The sequence below is a fragment of the Nyctibius grandis genome, chromosome 13, assembly GCF_013368605.1.
Source record: "Nyctibius grandis isolate bNycGra1 chromosome 13, bNycGra1.pri, whole genome shotgun sequence".
In the NCBI taxonomy this organism is placed as follows: Eukaryota; Metazoa; Chordata; class Aves; order Nyctibiiformes; family Nyctibiidae; genus Nyctibius; species Nyctibius grandis.
The window spans coordinates 8,668,187-8,695,708 of record NC_090670.1 but is presented as its reverse complement, the minus strand read 5'-3'; the positions used below and the strand labels follow the sequence as shown (position 1 = coordinate 8,695,708).

General features: G+C 47.5%; 1 protein-coding gene across 8 annotated transcripts in view; it reads right to left on the bottom strand.

The window, feature by feature from the left end:
• The window catches only part of MBNL3 (muscleblind like splicing regulator 3), a 96,541-nt gene that overhangs the window by 30,998 nt on the left and 38,021 nt on the right, over positions 1–27,522 (bottom strand). For 7 of the 8 annotated variants that reach the window (XR_011049169.1, XR_011049170.1, XM_068412088.1 and 4 more), the window contains one exon: positions 3,559–3,723. Coding sequence is in view for 5 of the 8 variants with exons in the window: in XM_068412088.1 (XP_068268189.1) it covers positions 3,559–3,723 (165 nt within the window). In the remaining 3 variants the exon portion in view is untranslated. Of the gene's footprint in view, positions 1–932; positions 1,094–3,558; positions 3,724–27,522 lie in introns of those variants that run through there. The other variant, XM_068412090.1, reaches the window with a different exon arrangement.

Genomic DNA, 27,522 nt, shown 5'->3' with positions numbered 1-27,522 from the left:
ACGGCTGGGTTAAAGTCTGAGTTGTCTTCAGGGGCATGGGTGACTCAGAGCTAGCAAGATAGTCCTGGCTACAAAGACCTTGATAGGAAGAAAAGATGAAGAGCTCGGAAACAAAGAGAGCTCAGAGAGAGGAAATGATGTCCCAGGGCAGCAGCAAAGGCAGCGTCAGGGCAGGAGAGGGGAGGCAGGTGTGTCAACACTGCCATGCTCCATCCAACTGCCTGTTCAGACACAGCTAACGGGGCAGCACCAGGCAAGCCACTGCCCTGCTCAATTCGAAGCTGGTGCTGAAGCACCTCCATGGCCAGCTGCAAAAGTGTGTCTTGCGCTGCTGCAAAGGGACAACGCAGAATGGAGAGGGTAGGGATCAGGCCTAGGGTGCAGCACTTTTTGGGTGGTCTTACTTTGGCACACACATGGCTCAAAGTGACTGTATCTGAGAAACCAGACACAGCATTGAATAAAATTACTCTCCATGTCAATGGCAGAGCCCAACTCTATCCTCCTTCAACCTGACTTTTATGCAGTCTAACAGAGACAGAGGCGTAAAATCAGCCCAGAGAGCTTCAGCACAGCTCAACCAAAGCCAGCATTCAAGGTGAATCTGGACTTTCAAAAGTCAAAAGTTTACTAGAGTCTTTCCTACTTGGCACCTACACATTCTCTCCAAGGTCTCTCCCAGACAAATACACCATGATGAGCAAATAGTCTGCGCCATGTCCTTGCTTGACTTGTTTTAAAGTGCTGTACAAAGCAGTCTGCTTAAAACTGCATAACAGGCACCAAACATTCATGTGATTCTCAGCTTTGCACGAACGGTTAGCAGCAACATCAGAGAGCAACCACAGACTTCAGAGAAATAAGCTCACAATAGCAACCATTAATTCACACTTAGTAGACTTCTGTGAGCAGCGTGCAAGCAGGCAGCCCACCTGGGACACAGTTCTTCTCCAAGCAGCACCTTCATTAAACAGCCATCATCAGGGTCCTGGCTCTTGGTTCAACAGGAAGATCAGCGCTTGCTGGATGTCAGCCGTGGTGCAAGAAGATCTGGCAGTGAATGTTCAGATGCAAGCTCACAGACAGACACATTCAATGCCATTTCAGGAAGCCTGGTGAAAAGCTGCTATGTCAAGTACTGGATTGTTGTGTTTGGTCTCTTTTTTTTTTTAAACACAGTAGCTTTTCTGGTGAAAACGCACTTTAAAATGTCTAAGCATTCAGCTATTGTTTGGAGCTATTAAAGCATGCTGTTCCAAATCTTGTCTCTGGCAAGCATCCCAATTAAGCAGGCATCCCGTTGATCAGCTTTCTGATCACATGGGATTTGTTCTGCTGCATCTGATATAATACTTTCTGCTTTGAAGAATTTCATGTGTAGCTAGAAGGAGGCCCCACCCTTCTCATTTAGAGAGAAAAAAAATTCTCAAAGCCTGCTTCCACTGGCAGCATCTTCAGGAAATCAAAGGCAGGTGAAAGAGCAATCTCTTGTTTGTCCTGAAATTGGTGTGGAGCAAGTCGGGCAGCAGGAATTAGACCAAGAGCTCATTTACTCTGAGCAAAGTGTGGGAAAGCAGGAAGGGAGCAGTCATTGCAGAATAAATTTTTATTTTTCTTCTTTGCCCATGTCGCTCTCATGGCACAATTTAGAAACCAGGGACCTTTCTCATCAGCTAAGGTTACCTCTGAAATGAGAGCACTAACCAGACTAACAGACAGATTCAGTCTCAGAGGCAATTTAAAAGGTAGGAATGAAATTGCAGGAGGAGTGAACTGGACCTGCAAGATTGCAAAATGGGAAGATGGGAACTTCCCAAAGAGGAAATCCCAAAGATGTTTTGAATAGCCAGCCAAAGAGCGTCCACTGTGAATTCCCCACAGAGGAAAACCCCAAACAGGAAAGGTTTGCTTTTGGTACAGGGCTAAGAAGCCAGTACTACCATTTTGTGGGAATTCAGGATTTCCTTCTCATGCGCACATACTTTCGTGAAAAGCGAACTCCACAAAAAGAAGTGCAAAGATTACAGCAGATTAGAATTTAAGACACAGAGAAACTAAAGACTTTTTCTGTGGCCCATTTTCTCTTCTGCCTCACTTTTCCATCTTCAAAATGGGAAGAATGAACAGCATCTCCCTAGCTTACACAACAGGGTGAAGATAAAGCTGCTAACACACACGCAGAATGACCAGAGTGAGGGTGAACAAGGAAGAGCCTTCACAAGACAGGAAGAACACGCCAGTGGGGAAATGCCCCACTACAGTGGCAGATCACCATCATGGAGGGACACTGGCCAGCTTTCCCTCCTGAAACACAGCATTGTTGCACACTCTTACACCAAACAGCACAACAGCATCCAGCAAGGAAGAACCCTCCACCGGTCTCTTGTGAGGATAAACCAGAGACACTCCTGCTTGTCAAAGCTGGGGTGACAGCTGCTGAGTCTGAAGCCTCATTTGGGCAGAGAAGCAAGGCGCTGTAGGTGGGACACCAAGAGGCCAAGTGCAGGTTGGTTCACAGGCTCGCACATCTTCAGGCTTGAAGAGTCTGTCCTAGGGATCCAGCCAGACCTCCTGTGTGGCACAGCACAGGGAACCTCACCCAACAACTGCACATCAAGTGCACGTTGCCCCAGAAAAGACATTCAGCCCCAACTTTAGATGGAGAATTCCTAATTAGGCTGTTGGTTAAAAATGTGCAGCTTATTTATGTCAGCAACAAAGAGCTGCTTCAAGACCCGTGATATTTCTTAAAATATACATAGTGACAGACTCAAACTCAGCTGACAAATGTCACCCCATCCCAGATACACCAGCCCGCAGACACAAGCCATCCTCTCCCTGGCGTAACAGGGTTCTCCAGCCTGAAAACCTGTTTTAACCAACAGGCTACAGCAGGGACAAGCAGTGAAGGCTTCTCCGAACTATCTGCTCCACAAACACCCATCTCTCACAGGCTTCCCTCCCTACCTGAAGAGAAGCAAATCTTTCCTGCTGTTAGCATAAAACAGCATTACTGTGAAAAACAAGTGACAGGGCTGTGACATTAGCACAACTCTCTGCTGGGACAACTGTAGTGAAATGAGTCTCACTCCCAGCCATAAAAACATATTAAGGTCTGGGTAGAATTCACCTTCCCCAATTTTAGCCCATCAGTACAGTGCATCTAGTCCAAGGGAGTCAACTGGCCTCTTGCCACAGTGTGGGAGAACTCCAGCATCTTCACCCCAGTGTAAAACAGCTATCCAAAAGAGGATCCATTGGAACTGAGCTACTTGGGACTTCTGTGATGTACACGAATTAACTGGTCAGATATCCACTTGGTGGTGAGACCCTTCCACTTGATGCCCTGAATCTCACAGCTCCTTAGTTATCAGAGGAAAGGGAAGCCACAGCTTGCAAGAAGATGCAGAGGTAGCATCAGACAACCCTCTGGAAGATGCTGCCCAACTCCGTGCAGCACAGACAACCGCCTGAGCAAAGGCACAGGGCTAGGGCCTCTGTGAACGAACAGGAAAGAAACACGGAGCAGCGTGAACCCAATTCATTGCTGTAACTTACAATCGGCTGTAGCTGCGCGCCTGGCAGCATGAACTGCATCTGCTGAGCAAACATGGCTGCGGCTGTCTTCTGCTGGATCAGGTTGTTGCGTCCATTTATTTCAAGTTGTGTTTTTAAGTGCGGGGGAGGGTGGAGATATTTGCAGTTCTCTCGGGTACATCGGCCCTAAAAAACATAATGAAACAGTATTTCAGTGAATGTAACACTCAGGGCAGCCAGAGATATTGTTTGGGTTACTGTAACCACACAATCATCTAGGCAGAGGCAGCTTGGTAGCTACTGTGCCTCTTTTGTGATTTTTCCATAGCAGTGCAATACTTAGGTGAAGAGAAGAGCAAACTGACTTCTTCTGCCATAACACTAACTGAATACTATCAAGCTAAACCCAAAAGTTAGGCTTCTTGATGTTAAAATGATTGTTGAAAAAAAAAAAAAAAAAGAAAAACTAACAGAAATACCAGTACTTTCAAAAGTTAGTGGTAACAGCTCCAGCAACAACAAAAATTCCCCATTTTCTTATGTGGGTTGTTTTTCCCCTCCCTCCCAACACCAGACCACTTAATTGGCTCTGACAACCAGACAGCGAGAAACAAAACTGTCTCCACCACTTCCCCAGCTGTGCTGGGTGAAACATTAAGAGGACAGCTCTGTAAAGCAGCACCTCTGATCTTCAACATGCATGTAACTGAGATGCTGAGAACTGGCAGCCACAGGAGGAAGAACTGAAACAATTTCCCCTTCGTCTTTTCATTTGTTAAAAGCCACAGTATGTTGCATCACTGACTACTTCCCCCACAAATAAACCTAAGCACTAGGGAAGTCAGTGGCTCCTAAAAAGCCAAGGACCACTAATGTTACACATCACCTCAAATCAACTGAGACCATCACTTTTAAAAAACATCTATAAACTGTGCCTTGCTTTAATAGGGTTTGCAAGCAGACATAGGAAGATAAATACCAATAGTTCACTGAACACAGAAAACTAGTAACAAATTTTGTCATTAAGATGAAATAATGCTTGAAAAATAGGGTGGTTTTCCCCTTTCTCCGTGTATTCCCTCCTCAAGAAACAGAGGCATACAGAATACAAGAAACATTGTATGCAACTTTATGCATAAATTTTATAAATAACTTATGGTGAATTTTTTTGAGGAAGGAATTCTTCTGTAGCTATTCCGAGCCCAATAAAACAGGGCCAGGCCTGGGGACCACATAGCTGTTGCAAGGCATATAACTAATACTTGTTCCTGCAGCCAGCAAAGGGGCAGGACCATCCATTACCTGGCCTGACCCTGGCACTCTCGTCAAGGTCTGGACGCTGAGTTCTCAGTCTCAATATAATTGTTTGCTCTCAAAAAAGGGGCACATGGGGTGACCCCACATATCTGCTCCTGTTGGCAGGATCACACGCAGCAGAGCCGTAACCCCATAACCAGGTCCACCTATTACACACCACTGCACCCATAGCACGGACTGGTGGAAAGCCCCTGGGATGATGGGATGGGCTACCTGCCTGCATCCAGGATCCTCGCCTGAGGATTTTTAAGACCTGTCTCTGCCTGTACAAATGTATGGGTGGAATCACTGGACAGCCTGGATACCACTGCACAAAGCCAACCACCGTGACCCACTGCAGGGGCTGCTTTTGAACCCCCAGCCATGCTTCTCAGCATGCCGAGAGAGGGGCAGGTCACTGGAGAGCAGCCGAAGACCTGCAAGCTTTATGTGTGCTTTTCTCTGCCCCCTTTCCTGGTGGGGATAATGGCTTCACTGGGGAAAGGGCTGCAGAGCTCGTCTGTGGCATGAAAAGGGTTGTACGATGGAGCATCGTGAGAAACAGGCTCCTCTCATCTGCTCCAAGAGTTAAACAAAACTCCCTGTTGTACTTAGAGGCAAATAATTAAATGCAAGAAGTGATGGGCTAAACCTGCTGGGACAGGAAAAAACACTCCCAAACTTCAGCAGCCTGCCTTTGCGGAGTGAAACTCTCTGCCCTGCTCCTAGAAGAGACCAGTGGCTCCTGACAACCCAACTCAAAAAGAAAGAGGCTTTTTAATGCCATTGTTTTGGCTTCTCAGCAATCCAACAGCTTCAGATCCCCAGCAGCGAGTTAATTGCTCACAGGCCCCAAGGACATGAATCTTCATCACCAGACACTTTCTTACATCTGTGTAAAGTGAGGGTAAAAATGGCACCACACAGCTGGCTGGTGTTCAGGCAACCCAGCACTACTACAAGGTAAATAACTGCATTAATCTGGAAGGAGAAGGAGACTCATCAAGCACCAGGTAGGTTTGGGTCATCCATCTCATGGCATCTTTCCAGCTGCATGGGAGCAGGTCCCTCCACAGCCCTTCCCATCACCTGGGACCCAACAGAAGCCCAGCATTCCAGCTCAGAGCATATCTGCAGCATCCCACCTCCACATCTTCTGTGGGGCCGCTCAGGTTGCTGCAGACCAGGAGCAGACCCCGCAGAGCAGAGGGTTGTGGATGGCGGGGCAGCTGCTCTATTCTAAGCTCCAGCCTTCGAGGGCTTACACATCAGCCTTAGAAATTCCTCCTGGTTGAAACTTGGCACGAGTGCTTTGGGTTGGGAAAACACTAATTTCTACCAAATTTGGAATAAATCTGTGTAGATGTTTCTACACTGCAGGAATGGAGAAGATGAAAAAAAGAGCTACTGTTTTTTGTAAACAATACTTACATGGCCTTCTTCAACTTGAAAAGGACTTTGCTACTACAACTGAAATTTTGCATGTCATTGATACCAGCCACCCCAGCTTGGCGTGAAGCTTTGTTCTACTTTTTTTTCTCAAAACACGAGTTTAATTCCAACAGGGGGTTCTACAAACAGAACGTTTTTATTACCAACAAAAAAAAAAACCCATACAGCACAAGGCCTTGATCCTGCACAGCTGTGAGCAGAAACCAGTGTCCACACAGAGTGTTACTGGTTTCAATGAGGATGTGTATTTGCAAGGAACTGAGAGCTGTGCAGATGCTGCTGCAGAGCAAACGCTGTGAAGTGCAGCATGGCTGTTAGTCAGGCCTTCTAGGTCTCCAGGAAGACTAAATGAATCACCACTGCGCTCAGATTCAAAACCACACCTTCAGCCTAGCTCCTCCTTGCCATCATTTTGATCCTGAGCATCATCAACCACTGCATTTCACCAGGACGGGTTAGAAGCCACAGCTGAGTCAAGTTGCTCTCTCCAACACCACAGTAGGTTCTTCATCTCTCAGACAATGAATTTTAGGAACGGATAATATGACTGAGAGTGACACAAAATGTTCCCAGTTTAGACATCCAGCTATGAAACAACTTTCAAGATGTCTCGCTCTAAAGCGATGGACACCTCTAGTATCTCCTGAACTCCAACACTGTTAGGGGTGATCCCTTCTTCGACACTTCCATCACAATGCCCACAGCTCTCGGTACTTCTCAGCAACACATACACTCTTCAAGACCAATTTTAGCTCTATGAAAGCCGCCAGAAGGACAAAGGAACTGCCATTATTCACTCCTCAGTACCAGCTGCAACACAGCAGGGAAAACAACAGGGAACTGGTAGCAAATCTGCTGTGTGGATACTGGGCTGGGGACAACTCCATGTTATACCTGGGTGGCCTAGGAATACAATATGAGAAAATACAACAGGACTCAGGCGCCTAAGTTTCAGATGAGCATCTTTATGCTGTAAGGCACCATTCTGCTGCAGTGACTAGCCATGGCTCCAGTACACTGAATGCTCAGCACAGGGCACAGGACAGTCCCAGTGCCTGGCAGAGACCTGCTGAGACACTCTCCAAGCTGAGCATTGCACCCAAAGCACCATCCCAGCACCTGGAGTGGGTCACTGCATGTGTCAGGAAAGGACACGGTGCTCAGGGGCTGACCTGTGTCAGCAAGTGGCATGCTGAGCCTGCTGGGACCAATGCAGCCGTCCTGTTGTACCGGGAGGAGTCTGTTGCTGTTAATTTAGCATGTGTATTGACTCCAGCGAAGGCGCATTCCCACCCTGTCCCGGGTGGCACACGAGCCTGCAGCCAGGGAATCACCACCCAGCAACAGACTCTGCTGCTGGCCTTGGTAATAAGCTAAATATAGCTGTATTTTCTGGCTCCTTGCGAAATGGAAGGAGTCTGAGGGACCATACTTGTCAGCTTCTTTGCCAACTACAGCCAGGAGGGAAAAGCATATGGGCAGCACTTCCCAAGGCTTGAAAAACAGATATTAAAAATAAATCATTAAAAGATTTTATGAGAGTACCTTCTCCCCCTTTCTTCCCACACACTCCCTCACTCTTACAGTAGGCTGCTGGCATGTGATTGACTCTGTGTTGCCAACTTAAGTCATGCTGTGATGGCGCATACTGTAACTGGCTGGCATCTGACACTAGCTAATGTGACAGCAGCTTGCAGTGCAACAAAGCCAGCTGTTTCAAGTGCAGCGCTGACGGCAGCACACTTAAATCCAGCAGAAAAACCTGCATTACACCTGTCTGTTTGGAGTCTGCTGGGCTGCACCTTGTCATCTGCATCCCAGCTCAGAGGGATGCAAGTAAGAGCACGCTGGGTACCGCACCAGGCTGGATGAACCTACCCTGCTCACGCTGCACAAATTCTCTGCTCGCTGGCTGCTGAGAGCTGAACTGTGCTGCAGAAACAAGGCTTCCAGCACAAACTCAAGGCTTGCTCACATTTGCACCAGTAATGCAGTTTGTTACAGTCTCTTAAACTCTGGATGCCAGCAAGGGGTTCCAGAGCAGACACACACTTCTGTTTTTATGACTGCACTGTATGTCCTGTCAATCACCAGCAGTTCTCATGTGAAAATCTTTAAGCTAATGTTGCTTTTCACACACTGGAGGCTGCAGTAGGCTTGTGCCCTGACTGTGCTGTCTCCTCCACAGACACTGATGACATGTGCAATAACTGACAGCAAAAAGAATGAAAAGAGACCAGGCAGGAAAGGATTTCCATGTTTTGCGCAAAACCAGGCACCAAAACACAGCTTGTCTACATAACTTTTCCCTGCATAAAGCAGCAGATTTCCACCCTGCAAGAGGAACTCAGTGGGGAGGCACATTCAGAGATGTGATGGCCCTGCTTACTCAGTGCCTGTCGCTCCAGCACTGAGGCACGAAGCGCTCTCTGCTTTCCATCCCACTCAGCACATGCACACGAAGGCCTTCTCCCGTCTGGCGATCCTCACCCCTGCCAGAGCCTTGCATGGCTTTCACATATGCAATACAACCGCAACCTCCACAGTGTCTGCACCCACCTCTGGAGGGCACGCAGAGACCAGGCTGCAGAACTGCCCACAAAGTGTGAATTGCCATGCAACAGTGGGAGGCAGAAACAGGGGGAACTGGGCTTCATCCCTGTGTCCAAACAGCACAGCTAAGAACATGTTCTGAGCAGCACATGCTGCTCCAGGCCTACCCCTACTGCCACCTGCTCTCTAGGAAAAGAGAGATACTGGGAGGCAGACTTGGTATCTGGTAATGCCCAAGCTCCAAGTCCTTCGCCCACCCTATAGGGACTTGCAGCTTCAAAGTTACCTTTCCAGGAAAGCAAACCACCAGGGTGTTGGGAACACTGTCCATCCACCATCCCAACTCAAGTGCTTTGTGCTCGCTACGGCTTGTCCCTAAGCAATCTGCTCCAGGGCTGAGCAACTGGCACGCTGGCTGGATTGCGTGGCTCATCCTGCCACCTCCAACGCTGCATCACACTCCTCTCTCTGCACAGGTAGACAGCTGCGCTGGACAGAGGAAGGGAGATGGCTGTCCATCTCACTGCTGGAGCAAACGTCTTCTGCTTGCAAACAACACCGAATAGCATGGAAATAGCATGTTTTCAACTGCAAAACAAAGGAGGCTGGAGCCAACAAGTCAGCCTGATCATTACTGAGTGTTACTTCTCATGGATAAGGTGTTCATGTAGCCAAGCTGTCAGTCGCTGCAGTTCAAAGCCTAGCTCTGTACATACCTTATCTGCAACTCTCTTATACAGCCTAACAAAATGTTAAAAGTTATGCTGCCAACCGAGACAGTGCGAAGTACAACCTTGCAGCCTCCCCTGATCATTGACCCTAGCACAGTACATCAGATAACTTCTGCTTAATAGCAACGCTTTTCTCCTCGCAGTGTTGGAGCAGCTCACTTTTACAGAGAGGTTTTAAAGTGTAATTATGTACAATGCACTCTTCAAATGTGGTCTCCTGTAAGGCTGTTAGCCCACCTACAAGGATCCTAAGAACCAGCTCTGGAAGAATGCAGAGAAGTGACACATCACCCCTAGGCCTACCCAGATCAATTTCATCTATTTTCTCTGTACCTATTACTTGTCTATTTCCCAGACGAGGGACTCCAACACATCACTCCCCCTGCAGCTGTAAAACTCTTCCTGATTCTCAACTGCAGTTTTGCTCCTCCTGCAACTGAAACCTAAAACGTGTCTTACCCCAGAGGGCCAGAACAGGAATTATTGCCTTCCTCTTTGAGGAAGGGCCCATACCTAAAGGCTGCAGTCACATCTCTCCCCCTTCCTCAGACCTCTCTGCTCTAGACTACACAAGCCATGCTCTTACAAGTTCGTGAGCATGGTCTCTGAGCCTTTCATTAGGCTGCTCCCCCAGTCAGCCTGCACCCCTGCGGACGTGTGTGCATGCACGGGGCACTGCGCTTCAGCTAACCCCTTACCAGTGCTGTGCAGGGAGGGAGATTTTTTTCACATGTCCTGCAGATAACATTGCTGCTTACACATCCCTGCAGGACATTTTCTTTCCTTCTAACAGTGTAAGATTTTTTATTCACTTGCAACAAACCTTTCCCAGAACTACCACCTGCCCAGCTATGCTGCATCCTGTATCATCCAGCTGATTCACTTAAATGCAGTATTTCGTACTGCTTTTATTGAACTCATACCCCTTTTTTATGGACAGTTTTTCCAACCTGTCAAGATTATCTGCAATTCCATATCTGGTTCTCTGAAGCATCTGTAGTTCCTCCCAGCTCAGAGCACCCTACCAATTTAACAAGCATACTCTCCTGTTCCAGCATTCACGTTCATCAGAACAAACCAAACCAAAACTGAACAGACTTGCCAAGCACATCCTTCCAGACTGCCACTGAGCTCAGTTTTCCAAGCTGTTGTGGTTTGTCACGTAGAAGTTTCTCCTATGCTTTGTTCCCCGTCTTCTTTGGAAACTGACTGGTGCCACGTCAAAGACTCCCAAATCTAATCTAATGCCAACACTCCATCCTCCCCATCTCTCTGAAATAATCCATCTCAAAGGCTTTACAGTTCTAGTGCTTTTTCTGCTCCTCTCAGGACACTTGTAGGGATGATGGAGAGTTAGTGCTCTGCACTCCTGTGCCACCACTCCTACTTGCCATCAAGCATGCATTTGTACACAGCGCTGGGTACAAAGAAGCTGGTGGCCTGAAGTAACTTGTAACAGCAATAAAAAAACCACACAGCACAGCCAGTTGCTGACATTTTTCAAACACAGGTATAACACCCATTTACAGAGAGCCCAAACACTGCTGTTATGGTGCGGATCCTGCTGTGAACAAATCACAGCTGAAAGGAAAAAGCAAAACATATCTTCTAGTTAGCATTACCAGATGGCAGTCAGCCTCGAAGGGAAGGGAATCAGTGTAGACTTCCTATCATACAGAAGTTTCAATTTCAATCTGTGTGGATAAAAATGCTAGAAGTTAAGGTTCATCTGGTAGCTTCCAGGTATGGTGATATAGACCCTGTGAAATGCATCTTCTAGCTAGGAACAAGTACAGTGCACAAATACATAATTTGCTGGAAATAGGATTCAAACAGCCCATAAAAAACACAAACCACAGTTTTGCAATGTCGCTAGGATGAGCGTCGCCTAACTTCTTTGAACTTTCCACCTCTGGGTCCAGAGAGCCACCTCCCTGAGCCTGCACACACAGATGAGAAGAAAAACTGCTAAAAACACCCCAGGTGTTATTTTGGCCCAGCTCAGCTCCTCTGCAGTCACTCAAGAAACCTCTTCAGATTTTATGCTGTTCTGAACAATGCTCTGAGCTGCAGCAGCAGCGTGTCAGCTCTGACCCAGGGCTGCTCAGGCGAACAGGGACATGTCTTGTCAGAGTACAGAGGACAAGAGTCAGACCTGCCTTTCCACAGAGCTTCAGTGGAAAAACCTGAATATCTATCGCAAGCTCCCAGGGCTACCAACGCTCCCAGCACTCTCAAGGCAGCCCCAGCCTGTCGCTAAAACAGCAACTGAATTTCATGGCTTCAATGAATGTCAGGTCAAGCCCTTTCTGAGCAAGCCTAGACTTGACTTTGACTGAAATGAGTGAACCTTGATGTTTTGCATGATTTCAAATGAAAGCAGGTGACATTCGGCAGCTATGACAAGAGTTTTGGGTCCTTTTGAACTGGGAGCTCAAAGCAAAGTTTCAGTGGCATGTGCAAGTGCAAGGCAGCTAGAAAGCCCTCAGGCAAAGCAAGCAGCTGTGCTGAAGTGAGGCTGGTGCATACTGCACAGTCCCAGTCTGCCCAGTTCTCCTCTCCCTACAGCTATGGGACAGAGCCCTGGGAGGCCAACCAGAAGGTAAACAAGTAACTGTAGGTGTTTGGGCTTCAAAAAAAAGTTATACTCCCCTGCAACTTTACCAAAGCAGGTCAGACAAACACGGCCACTTCAGTCCAGGTAGGGTCTAACTCACTTCATGTCCAGCGAGTTAGAAAAATGCAGAAGGATGGGAAGCAGAGACAAAAATCCCCGCTCTAGGACATTGGTGCTGCTTTTCAGCCTCCGCTTCTCACCCATGTGACTGCTCTGCTGGGATATTTTTGCTTTGCAGGGAGATGGAAGGAAGGACAGGAGGAAGAAAAACGTCAGCATCATTTTTGCAAATGTATTCAAGTGCAGACAAAAGCTGCCAACAGCCAGCTGAGGGGACTGCTGAACAAACACTGCTAGAGACCCGTAACACCTCCATCTCTCTGTCATTCCTGCCTTTGTCTCTGAAAGCCAACCTCTGTCACAGACACAACCAGGGCTGAAGGGGCTGTGCCCCTGTGTGCCACTGGCTCAGGGGAATACGCTGTGCCTCTCCTCCACCTCAGGACTGGAAAGCAAAGCTGCCCCTCGCCATCAGACACATACCCGCTGTGGCACGTGGCCCAGCTGACGGGGCTTTGGTCATCTACCTACTGTACAACCGGACAGGTCTCCATCAACAGCCATTATGTGAGGAACAGCAGCACTTTGCCCAAGCAGAGGACATACTTCCCCTCATGTGGCACAAACAGTTTAGCAGCTGAACGATTTCACCAGTATATAAAAAACCCAGAAGCATACTGAGCACATAACATTGCATCACTCACACCAGGGTAAGAGACAGTCATTAGATGCAAAATGCTGGGAACAAATAGATGCACAGCATGGACAAACCCTACTGCAGATGCCAGTCCTTTCAAATAGTGTGTATAAAAAGGCAAAGCACTTGGACAGGGGGGTTCTCGAGATCAGATGCACTCTGCTGGGATTCAAACATGCTTATCTAGGACTCACTTACAAAGTCTGCAGCCTCAAAACATTTGTCAAGCTTGTTTTTATTACACAGCTCAAATCAGAGCAGGAAAGAAAAACAGCAGAGACAGCAGCATTTCTACATCCTCGTCTCCCTTTTTGGTATCACCTTAACCACTGACAGTTACTCACAGCTATTGCCAAGAACTTCAAACCACTGAACTCAGCAGGCAAATCCAGCTCCATACAGAAAGGATGGTTCGTTAGCATGGAGCTCAAGTATTTAAACAAGTACCATCACCCCCACCATTTTTTAAAATTTTAATTAGAAAGAGGGGGGGGACATGAAACTACTATATTCCAGTAGACTCTAAGCAGCCACAGGCACCGGCTTAAACTCCCAAATCCTCATTCACCTGGCAATTAGGGAAACCGAGAGCTGCTGTGAGTGAAGTTTCACTTTTGCACATTGCTGAATACAGCAATGTTCTGCTGAATTTCCCCAGGACAGCACAAAGAGGTCGTGGCTGTCCTTGTGCTTTCACGCAGGATTTTCATTCCAAGCTGTTTGTTATACTTGAAGGTTCTTACAAACTCGGAGCAGTTATTTTGTTGGGGTAAAGCCCTGTAGCCCCTCTATTATATTTTTACATCTTGACAACTCTTTCCAGCTCTGTTCTCCTGCCAAGCTCTCTTCATTCAGGCCAATGGTATGCTCTGTTATGCTCAATGAAAAACGTGTATTGATTTTAATGTTTTTGGTTTGTGGAACAGTTTTGCTTGCTCCAAGCAATAGACAATGTTTACCAAGTCTAAGAAATATACATTAAAAGAATACAGCACTGTCCAAGTACATTTTTAGGAGCTGTAGAGCCACAGAGCAGAAAAACATGTTTCTCTGAGAGATTACTACTTGCAATGAACAGCAATCTCATTCCACAAAAGGGAATAATAAAGACTTCATCGAGCTCTTTTCTTTTGCATCTGCCAATACATTTGGATTAGGCTACGTTTTGTGAACCGTATCAGTCTGTTACGACCACATATCTGAAATGAGGTTAAAACAGAAGTATATCATCCATTTAGAGTTCTGAACTGATGATTTTTAATGTCTTCCAAGTGTTATTCGACTACTCTCCCAGGTTCAGGAATGTTAAAAGCACAATAAAAATAGGTTTCTTTAATGCAGTATCAAATACAGGCTCTCTCCAAGCGAAATAAGCTTTTACAGACATCCCTGGCCACAGGACTGCTCCAACGACCGATCGATAACAATTACGCAGGAATGCATTTAGCGCCCGGTGAAGAGAGCGCCTGGAGAAGCACGTTTAGCCCTGAGATCACTGCATGTATTTAGAGCAGGAGGCGAAGCAGTTGACATCCTGCAACGTTAATATTCCTGCAGGTGAATGTTTCAGTGTGGGACTATTTGTAAGTAAAGAAATCAATTCTGCCTGGAAGATAGAAACACTGGCATGTCATTGATTTTTCTTGTGTAATAATTTACAAAAAACCATGCCAGCCGCTGGAACACTATTGCACAAGCACTGTATTAAAAAAACACCACAAAACCCCACAGAAAAACAAACAAAATAAAACTTCTAATACGCCTTCCACCTTTCATCTCCCTCAGTTCTGTCCCTCCTGTTTGCTATTACACCAGGCCAGCTTTTGAAAATACCAAGCGTAGTTTCTCTTGTCCTTTAAACCACTTTTTCATTGCAAATCCCATAATCCAATTCTACAACTTTCACCAGCTGATTGAGTCTGTCAAGGTCATATGGAAAGTTGATGCTTCTGACCTTCCTCTACCTACAGCGTCTGTTGAATATTACAGTTGCAGCAGGCAAACCACACGTAGACAGAATGAAGCAAAGTACATTAAAGCCCAGGAGAATAAATGTTAAAGCACTGTGTTCATGAATACAAATATGGGACGCGTGACCACCTCTGGCAGCCTCGCTCCTGGAGTTTACACAAGGGAGAAGGCAAACAGGGAAGCACAGAGACTGGTTACTAAGTGTCCGACCCAAACTCTCCCTCCTGTCCTGCAGAGGGCAAAGCCATGCTCAGAACACCTCATTCTCACTGTGTTTTGGAAAGCAAAATGAAACTGCAATTAAAAGGAGATTTGTGGGTGGCTGGGTTTTGGATTTTTTTTTTTCCCCAGAACTTGGCACAATATAACAATTTACCAACTGAGGATTATCCCAATTTTTATTTGTGTTGTTGCTTTGCTCAGAAAGCAACAGCTTAATGGGTATAAACAAATTCCTGGTTTTCAAAAAATAATGAAAAAAAACTTTATAAAAATATTAATTCCATCTGGGCTGACAACTCCCAGGGAGAATCTTCAGTCTGGAAAAATATAACTCTGCAGGATGTGCTTCAGCCTCAGCTACTGAGGGGCTGCCAGGGGGTAACGCAGCAGCACCCGGAGCAGGGTCGGATGCTGGCTAGGCTCTGCTAAGCATGCTGATGACTCCTGCAGGGGCACAGCGTGGCACTGCCACCCCAGCTTTCCACCCTTTGGCTGGAAACACCAAGAGATGTCAGAACAGGACACGATAGTCCCTCTGTGCATTAGCTTAAGCCACTGAAGGAGGTGACTGCAGCAGAAGGTGATGCCGTCAGTTGCCACTTGTAAGCCAAGATTTGCTCCCAGACATCCGTCAGAGCCCAGGGCTCTGATGCTCCAAGGCAGAGGACACCTTTCTGCTCTCGGCCAAGATCTGCCCAACAGCAGACAGGCAGAGAGCAAAGCCAGCTCCCCCTGCCCCTCACCCTTATGGCCGCCCACAGATGTCCCCAGTTCCTCTCCTACTCTCACCCCTCTCTGTCCCATTGCTTGGCTCCCTTCACTGCTTCCCATTCGTCTCTTCCCTGCTGCACATCGAAGCCCACCCCTCCAGCCACTTCCTCCCATAGCGATGCCTCTCTGCCTGCAGTTAGGTCCACCAAAGATTGAGCTGTGGCCTCGTGCTCCTGTTTCAGCCAGACATGCTGGGCAGGTTTGTGCACAGCATCCCACCTCCCCTTCACTCCAGCTCAGTGGAGAAGCTACCAGACCACCAGAAGAAGGGCTGACCACGTGCCACCAACTCCACGTGCTCTCACTCATCTTTCTGGTTCATGCCAGGCCTCAGATTTCACACCCATGGTATAATGAACTTGCTGCTGGTCAGAGGATTAAAGATGCAGATACAAAAAGCACCTTCAGAAGAGCTCTTGCAGGGCTGCTAAGCACAACAGGCCAGGACCACACATCTCACACGGGCCCTGGCTTCCAAAGAGGGCATCCAGGCCAAGTAACATTGAATCACAGCCCTCCTTCATCTAGGAGGCAGCAAGGCTCGAAGAGAAAGGAAGGAAAAAAAATAAAGAAAAAAAAACAAACAAAAAGAAAAAGAAAGCCTGCCTTGCCCTAAGCAAGTATTTCACCCTGGTTCGCTTTTGCAGACTGATCTATTTTAGCATGTTGTTTAGTACAGCCAGTAACATATGCACATTTAAGTCACAGAGGGGATTTTTCTTTCAAGAAAACACCTTCAGAAGTGCTCTTTAAGTGCCTGGCACTAGAAAGCAGATATGTGACCCATCTTTGCTACCATCTCAAGGGAAAGGGAGGTTAAGGCGGTATAAATATTTGTTAGGACTTGAGCCCACGAAGCAGAGCAGTAAGCTGCAGTGGCAACAGGACAGGCCTTTTTCCATGGAGATAAACACGACAGGCTTGCAATGCCAAAGATAATGCACTGCCACCTCTATGGGCAAAAGGAGGATTTTGCAATAACACAGTTCTGGGCTAAAACTGCAAGCAGTGGGACATATTTAACCGCAGTTCACATGCACTAGTCATTAGGGGCAGTCAACATGGCTTCACCGAGGGGAAGTCATGCTTAACCAACCTGATAGCCTTTTATGAGGACATAACCCGGTGGATAGATGATGGTAAAGCAGTGGATGTGACACAGGGCCCAAAGACCCCAAAATGTAGAAACAGAGTTCTGCTTTCTCCACGCAATGCCAGGAATGAGGATTAATAGACAATGCATTTTGTAGAAGCCATGATTTCAGATGCTGAAAGGTTAATTCAATGTAGCCTCTGATTAGATCTGTTCCCTCTCCTGTAACAAGAGCTGTAGGACAGGGCACTGAAAAGGCTGTGCAGTCTTACTGGGTGGATGTATCCGCTTTCTCCTGCAGGATGCAGCTTTTGCCCTGCCAGAAATCCTGACCTAAATTCTCCTCTGAGTGGCACTGGTGTAAGTGCCAGAACAGCTAAGAAAGGAATGTTTCATGTGTGTGTGCATGCATGTGTGTCCGTTCGTCCATCTGTCCCAGCAGATGAACAGGAATGGAACCGATCAGGGCTTTCGTTTCATTTGCTTGGGTTTTTGGAGTTTGTGTTTTTAATAACTGCCAGATTCACTTATTTAGGTTTGAGAGCACAAGAGAAGAGCTGGGGAAGGTAAAAGCAACTAAAGCATATCCATGTGGACACGCTTGCTTAGTCAGGCTTCAGTCACAAAGAGCAAACTGATCAAATTACTGTGGGGTTTTTCTGCCCTTTCCGTATTACTGCTCTGCTTTCCAAACTCCTGCCCTGAACTACTCTGAGCTGCTTATCCTTGTCCTGGTCACCGGTGCAGTACAGATCGCCTGATGCTCAACCTTTTGTAGACAAGGAGGAATGCAAGGATTAGCTTTTAAAGACTGTTTTCTATTAGAAAGCAATCTCAACAACATGCCTTCCTTAGGCAGGCAGGCAGACACCTGATCTCACATATTCTGCTTCTGCCACTGACAAGAGATACCTTCAGACACAGCACAATCCCTTCCTAAAAGGGCAACAAGAAAAAGACCTTTCACTGCCCTGATCAGGAGCCAGGATGAGTCAGCTGTGATGCAGTCATTTGCTCTTAGGTGAGATGGCCACAGAGTGGATCGGGCTAGCAGGGATTTTTTCTGCAAGGAGAGTGACCTTTCCTGAGGACATCTGCAGCCCCTCCACCACGTGAGAGGAGTAGCTGCAAAGAAGCTCCAGTGTCATTAGTCCAGAGTCTGGAATGCAGCACGACCGGTGCAGATGTCAGCGAACACCCGTCAGTGAACACACCAACACCCGGCTGGAAAAAATGCTCTCACTCGCTAAAACCGAGACAGATGGACTTCTGACAGGGCCCCGGCAGGAATCCCAGTGCAAACTTTTGTGCAAGTCCCTCTGATACAAAGAAAGAAAGAATATTAAGGAAAGTGCTAATGCTCTTCCTCTGGCTGCGCTAAGCTCTGAAGGATGCTTAAAATCATTCTCTGAGAATTAACACAACCAAAACAACAACAAAAAAATTTTCAGTGGTGTTTCTGTCCTAGCTAATGTGAGCTCTATTCTGAGCAAAGATTTCTAAAGATTTTACATTACCATGGACTCTCCAAAAAACCCATGCAGAGAAATACAAAACAACAACAATGAAAATCCTCTTAATTCAATCTGTGTTTTATCGCACAAGGCCACAGCAGGGGATTTTTGGCTGTAGGAATACAAATACTCATCGATGCTACAGCTCAGGATCCTGCTCCAATTGCTACCCAAACACAGAACAAGATGGTCCCAGCCTGAAGAGTTTTCAATCTAAAAATACCAGGCTTGGTGGAAAAGCCACAGGTGGCTCGGGGAAGCCTCAGCACCACTGACACTGCATGCCAGCCCCTCTGTGCTGGAGCAGCTGTGGAGCTGCAGCTGCGATGCCCTTGCTGCTCTCTGAGCTCCTGCCTCCCGGAGCAGGCAGCCTGCCCTTCCCATCTCTCGCTAAAAGCCATCCTGCCCGTTTGCCTCTCAGCCCCCAAGGGACTTTCTCCCCCACCTCAACTCTCCCAACCGTGGCGCAGGAGCAGTGGGTGGGCTCCGGTGACAGAAGAGTGATGCGGAGCTGGCAGGGAAGCTGTGCTGGTGCTGCGGGGTAACCTGCGCCCTGCTGCGCCAGCCCACGGATGCTGATAAACCCGACAGTGCCGGGTGGCAGGGGTCCTTGCCACATCCCTAAGCTCCCCAGCCCTGCAGGAGTGCCCTGGGGAGCCGCTCTGCTCCTCCCCGGAGTCACCCCCGCCTCCTTCCCTTGCAGTCCATCTGGGTGAAGGTTTCAGACATCCCTGTCCTGCTTTTATCAGCCCTCCTGCTCCGAGCACCTCTGAGTCACTCAGCCTGCTCGCCTTGCTCCAGCTCCCACCCTGCAGCATGCCACGGAGGCTTTACAGGCAACATGACTGACACAGCAGGGAGCCAAAGTCTGCGGGGAGGTAACCATGATGATTACTTCTTCATTTGCAAGCACACTAGATGCACCGAAAACCAAAAATGACTGCTGAAGCAACAGGAGAGGCAGGGGGCAAGAGATTTCCCAGGTTGCCTTGGTCAGTCCCTGCAGACACCACACCTAAGGACAGGGTTGGAGAGGACAGGGGAACTGCAGGAGGGCTCGGGGACAAAGAAGCCCCAAGGGGAGGAGGAAACAGAGCAGAAAGGAGAAACAGGGCATAAGGCTGCAAGTCTTGCACCATGGGAGCAAGATTTGGGAGGGCTCCTGCAGAAAGCACCAGGTGTATCTTTAACACCTTCCCCTACAGCATTTGGGAAGGAGCAACATCCCCTCCAAAGACAACTCTCCATCTTGGAAATCTGCTGTTTTATGAAACAAGATTCCCTCCAGAGAAGAAAGTGCTTTCCTTCCTACAGCTGACCTCGAACACCATCACCATATCTGGATGACCTTCCAAGCCCTCCCTGAAGGCTCATCTACATGTCTGGCTTTCAACTCCCCACTGCCCTGGCTACTCAAGTGCCACTGCATGGTCTGAAATGTCCAACCCTGTGAGGCTCTCGCTTCCTCCTGCCAAACTCATCCAGCGCTTGGTATCTGTAGCACCACATGGAAGAGACCCCGGGAGCAAAGCCTAAGCACTGCACGCAGAGCAATGCTGCATGAATCGACCATGTGGGATCAAGCATCACGTAACAGCGAGAAAGCAAGCTTTACTCGTGCTCTGATCCTTCAGGAGCTGACAGCAAGAGGAAGAAACGCCGGTCAGCAGGATCGGCCAGCACGGTTGGGATTACACACTGAGGTTTTGTTTTCAATCTTTGCTCAATTGTGGCAGGGCTCTTTAAGGACCTAATCTCCGTGTGACTGTTCCCAGCACCAGCCATGCCCCTGCGGATAATACGGACTTAGGGAAGCACTGTCTAATGATGGCTGCGCTCTCAGGCAGGCTGGCTGCTGCTCCACCGTGTCTGTGCTGCCCCAGCCATCTCCTCCGCCCCAGCTAGATACTCCATGCTTCCCCAACTGCCCCTCTGTTTGAGAGCTGTTTCCTCTCAATAAACACCCAGAGCTCCTCATAGCACCCCAGAGCTGCTCACTCAAAGGAGAAGTAAGGAGACAAATAGAGTTAAAGCAGCACATTTTGGGCTAATGGCTTAAATCCTCATCAGAACCTGGTGTGGGTACTGCTGTGCAGAGATGTGGACATCACTAATACAACTCAGCTGATCCTGACACTCCTGTCTGTAGTGGTTGTTTTGGGGCTTTTTTTGACACCAGTGTAGGAGAGACCAGCTAAAAGTAAGTGCTACGTTAATGCAGAGTATGTTCAGAGGTATGATAAAGCTCAGTGCACACCGCTAACCGGGCATCTGGCTGGGCAATGCCTTGTGATACCATACCCGTTCTGCTGGACTAGCTAAACTGCTCCCAGTTCCTATTCTTGAGATTGTTAATTAAAGCAGAATTTGTCTCCACTTCGCAATGATGCTCCGTGCACCTTCCTCAGTGAGGGCTGGGGGCCAGCAGCATCCCCAGCATCCCCGCAGCAGGCACGCTGGGCTGGGCAGTGAGTCTTTCTCTCTACTGCGCAGCCAGGTTAATACACAAAGGAGCTTGTTCTAAACATCCGCATTCCACGCCTGTAGGAGAAAAACTTCTCGACGAGAGTACAGGCTGCCACCTTTCAAACAAGGTCAGACACCGACCTCCTCCCCCACCACCAATGACCTTATTAGCACTGATCATGGTTCTAATAATACCCTGCGCTGTAAGCGGGCCATCTGCTCTAACATTTCACTACAAACTTAGGGAATTGCTTGGTTTGAGTACGCTCACATCCCAGCAAGCCAATTGTCCCCGCTCAGGAATATGCACCTTCTCCACAGCTTTAAGCTAAACGTTGCAGAAAGGCACTGCCAGCTCCCAGCTTTCCAGCTCGGAGCTCAAGCATGCAGAGAACAGCACAGAGACACATCCAAGTGCTGGCTTCAGACAGAGGAGGTAAAAAAGCAGAGATGGAGGTTAAAAATCCATCACTCCAGCATCAACAGCCTCCAACTCCTCTGACGGTGGGGACACCAAGTAACCCCATCACCGAAACCCAAAACCAAGGCCAAACACTAACCAGATGTTCAGAGAGTCAGAAGTGCAGTGCCAAGGCTGCAGAGAGCAGAGGCCAGCGTTACTTTTGTGCCACATACTTTCTACTGCGTGGACAGCAGAAAGATTTTATTACCCTAACATGTTAGCTATGGTTAAGCTGAATATTTTCACTGCCATTACAGGAAAGGGGGCTTTCGTAATAGACAGGTAAACTTGCAGAAGAACTAACCATGTTTGATAGCTATTCATTTAGAAGGAGCCACAGTTTGAAATGCTTACTCAGTTAGGACATCTGTCTAAAACACCCGAAGTCTTGTTACTACAGTAGCTCAGCTCCATTCAGTCTTCAAAGGCATTTTCCTTGTACTGCTCCTGTGAGGTTAAAAAGTGCCATTAGGCAGAGGGACTGACATTGCAACAGTTTAAACCAGCCTGCATCATTGCAAGGCTTTGAAAGCTGGCTTTCCAAATCCTTGGCCTTTCCTCTAATCAAAAGGTCATCATCGGACATGGCACAAGAGGCTACATGGGGCAAGGAAGGGGGTCAGTGCCTGGTTCTCTGCTGTTTTACAAACAGCAATAGAACAACATTAATAAGCCATACGTAAAACTGTGCCTGTATGGGGCAACATTCACCCAAGTGTCTCAAAGTATTTATTTTAATACTAGCATAACAATATTTATAGTGGCAGATTTTCAAAGAGCTCAGCTCCTCACTTGGAAATCTAACCACTTATTTAAATGTTCTGTGGGAGATGTCAGATGATGGGCTCTCCCAAAAGCCTGGCACATCTTACTCATATTTGTTTTAAAGCTTCCAAACAGCTCAATTACATAAACGCATGTTACTGAACCCTCGTTCAGATGGGTGAACCAAGTGGCAGAAAGCTACTGTCAGCAAAGGGATTACATCAAACTGATGCTACACCACTGAAGAAATCCACCGACTCCACATGCTCATTCAGTCATTCTCCTTAAAGGCATCTTCCACTGCCTTTCCCTCAGTTAGCTTTGCTGGGCTAATGCAATCATGAGCAAGAGAAGTAGCCAGGTAGCTTCACTGACACAGCAGCAAGTCAGGACACCTTGACCAAGTGTGGCTCCATGTTTACAAGGATCCTCTTTGCCCCAACCTCTCTCCATGGACAGGGACTTGCAGGTTTAGGGTGTCCATTTGAATCCCAGTGTTAGCTACTGCTACAGATCAGGGCTGGAAGATGTAAAGCTTTAACTTCCTTCCCCACATGGATCTGGCAGTGCCACAGCTTGTAGCACGGCACCCGTTGAGGTGTCAGAGCTCACTGTACAAACACACAACCCTCCGTGCTCCCTTGGCCAACTTCTGACTCACAGCCATGCAAGAGTAAACACAAGAGCTGTTGCAGCTTGCTAGCTGGGCTTCAGCGACCCATCTCCCTCCTTCTAGTGCAGAAGAAACCCTTGGGGCTTGCAGAGCATTTGCACTGGGTCACAGGCACAGAGCTTGTGCTTGCAGATCCAAGCTCTTTACTGCCCACAGGAATTCTACAGTGCTTAAAATCAGGCTTAAGTATTTTGCAGAACTGAAACCTCAATCTGGAGAGCTTTGCCCTTAAAAAAGGAAAGTAAGCCTCAGGAGCAGGAGGTGGCATGCCATGGCCCGTGCAACATTGCAATATGTCCATAAAAGGTTTCAAAATGTATCTGCTTAAGTGCACAGCAGCTCAGAAGGGTTTAGAATCACATCCCAAAAGAATTTCTCTGCTGCTTTTTTAGGCAAGTGTGAGCAGCAGTCAGCACTTTACCATCATCTTTCCAACCAGAAAACCAAGGTTACTTTTGGCTGATACTAATAATGTAAATGCTGCTGCCTTTATCCTTTGAGGATGGTGGTTTGCTTGCTCCATAGGGAGAAGACCAGGGCAACATGAGCAGCAGACAGGAGTGGAGGCCCTGCACTGCCAGGGCTGGCTGGTGAAGAGAGGAGAGGCTGGCAGCAAAATGCCACTGCTGAATTTGCTTGGCCTGCTTTCCTAAAGAGGCTGGCCTCCAAAGTGCAGTCTCAGGACAAAATTGTAGCCACCTCCCTGCTTTCCAACATGTTCAAGGGAAAATGCACATAAGTCTGAGGCCCAAGGAAAAGCTGTAATAAAATTAATTCATGAGCTGCAGGAAGAAAGAAAAGGACAGTGGTCCTGTGCCTGCTCCTTGCACCAAGACTGCCTCCCGACATAAAAGCCTCTAGAACCTGACCCAGGGACACCACGCATGAGGCTGGCACCACCAAACATTGGGTAACAGCAAAGGCATCTGCCCATTGGCAGGCAATCCCCCAGGAGATACGTGGGGTCAGGAGGTCTGGGGCACAGACAGTGCCCTCCATGTTCAGAAACAGGAGAACTTTAGAGGACGCTTCCACAAACATAAGGCTGGACCTGGTGTAACCCTGTGACCGTGCACTGCCACAGAGAGGAGATCCAATCAGCATCCCCCTGATGGGACAAACCTGGTCTCGCCCCAGTGGGGGCTGCTGACCCCTCAGGCACCCCAGGAGGGCTGCCAAGACACCCCGCTTATGGGTATCCATGGGAGACCAGAAGAAGAATCCCAATGAATTCACTTTGCAGCACAAGATGGGCACCAAAGACCCACCAGGGTCCCTCCCCACTGATGCTTTGATACTCATCAGGCCAGAGGCACCCCAAGGGCAAGACGACCACCTTGGAGACTCTCACTTCCAGGCCTGGCTTCAGCAATGCCACAAACTGGTCAGGGGGACAGTCACATTGCCTTGTGCCATCAAAGGAGTCCGATGTGGGACAATGCCAGACATCTACCAGAGGTGGAAGAGGATGGCAGGAAGAGACATACTCCTCTCCACAGGAAAACATGGCAGACAGGGAGAAAAGTGCTCAGAAGTTACTTTTACTGTTACTGATATTAGTTGATTAATGTCTCCATGTTAACCAAGCCTGTACAACAGCCCTACAGCTCCACATGCGGAAAGCAACACAGATGCTTAGATTGGACAAGCACCCATGCAAAGCAAATACGCAAATTCATCTAGCTGCACCCTCCACACGAGTAAGAGTCTGAGGTCTCTTAGGTAGGCCAATCTGGCCAATGAGGGACTAGCATTTTCAGGAGGAAGTTGCACAAGCCTAATCAATTAAGAAAATGTGAACAAGTATTTAACTACTGCTACTACAAGTGTCACACTGGTAGCTTTGGAGGGCGTTTCCCTTTCAGACAACTCCCTGCAAGCTTTCTCACAGGCTTTTAACATCCACATTTGTACTGATGGCAGCAACCTCTGTTCTGACTGATTGGCAGTTAACAGTGTGGACCCTCCAGCTCACATCTCCAGGAACCCCCAAGAAGCCCTCTATGCTGGGATGGGCCTCACTTCTCACAGTTTCCATCAGAGCTACACAGTACAGCCAGGATTTTTTCCATTCTTCCAGCAATAAGCTAATAAGGGAGCACCCCTCCAGGGTAGCACCAAAACTAGGCTATGCACCAGGAAGCCAATGGACATCCCCTCTTTCTTGCCATGTTACCGCTGGAGAACACCAGAAGGACATAATGGAGATAAGCATAGAGCCAATCCCTTCTCCCTCCACAGCATGCCACAAAAAAATCACCTGCTTGCTTTAAAGCACAGACAAGGTGTTCCTGCCAAGGACTCTGCCTTACATCTGTGCAAATAGCTGCAATGAATAAAACCTTCCTGCCCCTTGTTGACTATTGCTGTCCCTGCAGTAGAGTCACCAGGTAACACCAGCTTGTTTCCAGTTACGTGCATTCATCACCCAGCACCTTCATACAGAGCCAGGACCAAGGCGATTTCAGCTTAGATGCTGGACTTCATGTTCAGCATCTAAGGCACTCTGTCCTCCCACTAATCCTGCTGTAGAGGCAGTAACCCTCAATGGAGAAGCAAAGGGACAGCTCAGGGCAGCAACCTTTTAAACCACGATAGCAAGATTCACCAGTGCTCATCTGTCATGGTTCAGCTGTCAAAAGTCACAGATAAATGAATTGAGACTGCTGGGACATCAGAGAAACCTACGGATAATGCTAAAAAAAAAAAAAAAAAAATCAAACATGCTCTGCACAGACCTCTGTCCTACAAAAAGGTAAGTTAGGCAGATTAAGGCAACAAGGTATACCTTTCCCTGGAAAGTTCAACATGCCTAGGGAGGTCACACACCATCCAAGTAACCAGCCCGACCCCAACGGAGAGCATCTGCAGTCCAGGCACTGGGGCAGGCTTCAGAGATGCTCAGCCACAGGCATCGCCAGTTCAGCTTTCCCAGCAGTAGTCTCCATCCCACTGCTGTGCCAAAAACCTTCCGGAGGCATCGCAGAGAGTATACACAGCACATGTGCCAATTAAATTACGCTGCAAAAACATGGAGCTTGTTGCAACCCATGCACAAGAAGGGATCAGACCTAAATACTGTTTTTTCATTTAAGCTCTCTTATTCTCCTTGAAGTACCACTCTACTTTAAGAGAAATACAACAGCAAGAAGTCTTATAAATAAGTCTAAATACATTTTTCACCACTTTTAGATATTCAGGAGTTATAAAAAGCACTTACGATGTGCCGGGCATCCAGACAAGACAGAAAGCTGCTACAAATCTACTTCTCATCACCAAATGCTGTCACTACACAGGTAAGTGCCTTAATGACTGAGGGAAAGTAAAGGTTTCTCATAAAGGTGACATGGCTCAAGACTGTTCATCTGGTTTATCTGCATCTCCATTACACTGAGCTGAGACACGCAGTCAGAATGTCTCCAAAAATATCTCTATGGCTTTGTTTGCTTTCTTCTTCCTCTGTAAGAGCGTAACCATATGCTAAGTTTAGTGGGTGTTTTTAGTTGTTTCCTAGTTTGGAGTTTATTTAAATTTTAAAAAAATAGATTTGATTGCAAACCAGTAACAGCCAGAAATAATTCTAGTGAAGTCAGCATAAAACAGGTACAAATTAGCATGAAAACTACAAGCAACAGCCTCAGGTACACCAGTTTCAAGATCATATGGGACATTTATTGCCCAAGCACAGTGAACTTTGTAGACTGCCGTGGGACTTTGAATACTATTACCAGATAATAACACTTCTTTTAGAAAACAGACAATTTAGACAAAACTGTATTTTTAATTCCTGATTTTATGCCTGTTCACACACAACTTGCCTTTTTTTTATGTAGAACTGCTTTGAAACACTAAGTAGCTTAACAATGTTTTTTAAATTAGACCTCCCAAAGTCAAAACTCGTACCCCTGAAATTTTCACCACACTATTTTCTGTCTTTCAAAATGTTTTGCAAAACTTTGATTTGCATATGGAAACATTTACATTCATAAAGCAAATTTTAAAAAAACCCCCCACACCCCACAAAGCTGGGCTTGTGATTTTTTTATAAACCATGAGTCCACAGCGCAGATACCCAAAGTGTGAGCAGTGTAAATCAAAGCCCCTGTGAACACCTGGTGTGCATTACCTGCATATTTTTATATAATACATCACCATCTCCTAATACCCGTCTCTCAGCTTGCAGCTCAATTAGTGTTTCTAGTGACTAAAGAAGGTGCTTTTTTCCTTCCTTCGGTTTCTAAAGATGTCAGAACACAACTAAGGATTTGCTGGCCAGGGAATTAAGAATCAGACAGGCTCATAGCACGTCTGCCTGATCCTGCCTGAATAGGAAGGTTAATGACCTAATGAGCGCTTGCAGACAGCCCACCGCAGTGCCACAAGCCTTTGTACCAATTGCCACGAGCCAGCAAACCATGTCCTGACCCTTGCAAAAAGCACCAGCTACGCACGGGACCGTGCACACCAAGGCCGGGAGGGAAGCCAATGAATGAACCCAAAGGCCATCTGGGCTTACAGGAATGACAGCACACTCCTCTCCTTTCCTCAAAACATCTCAGAGGTGCCACGGAACTTGCCTACGAGGTACCGCAGAGCATCAGCCCAGCAGCCCTTGTGGTCACTTCTGGAAGGCGGGTGGCC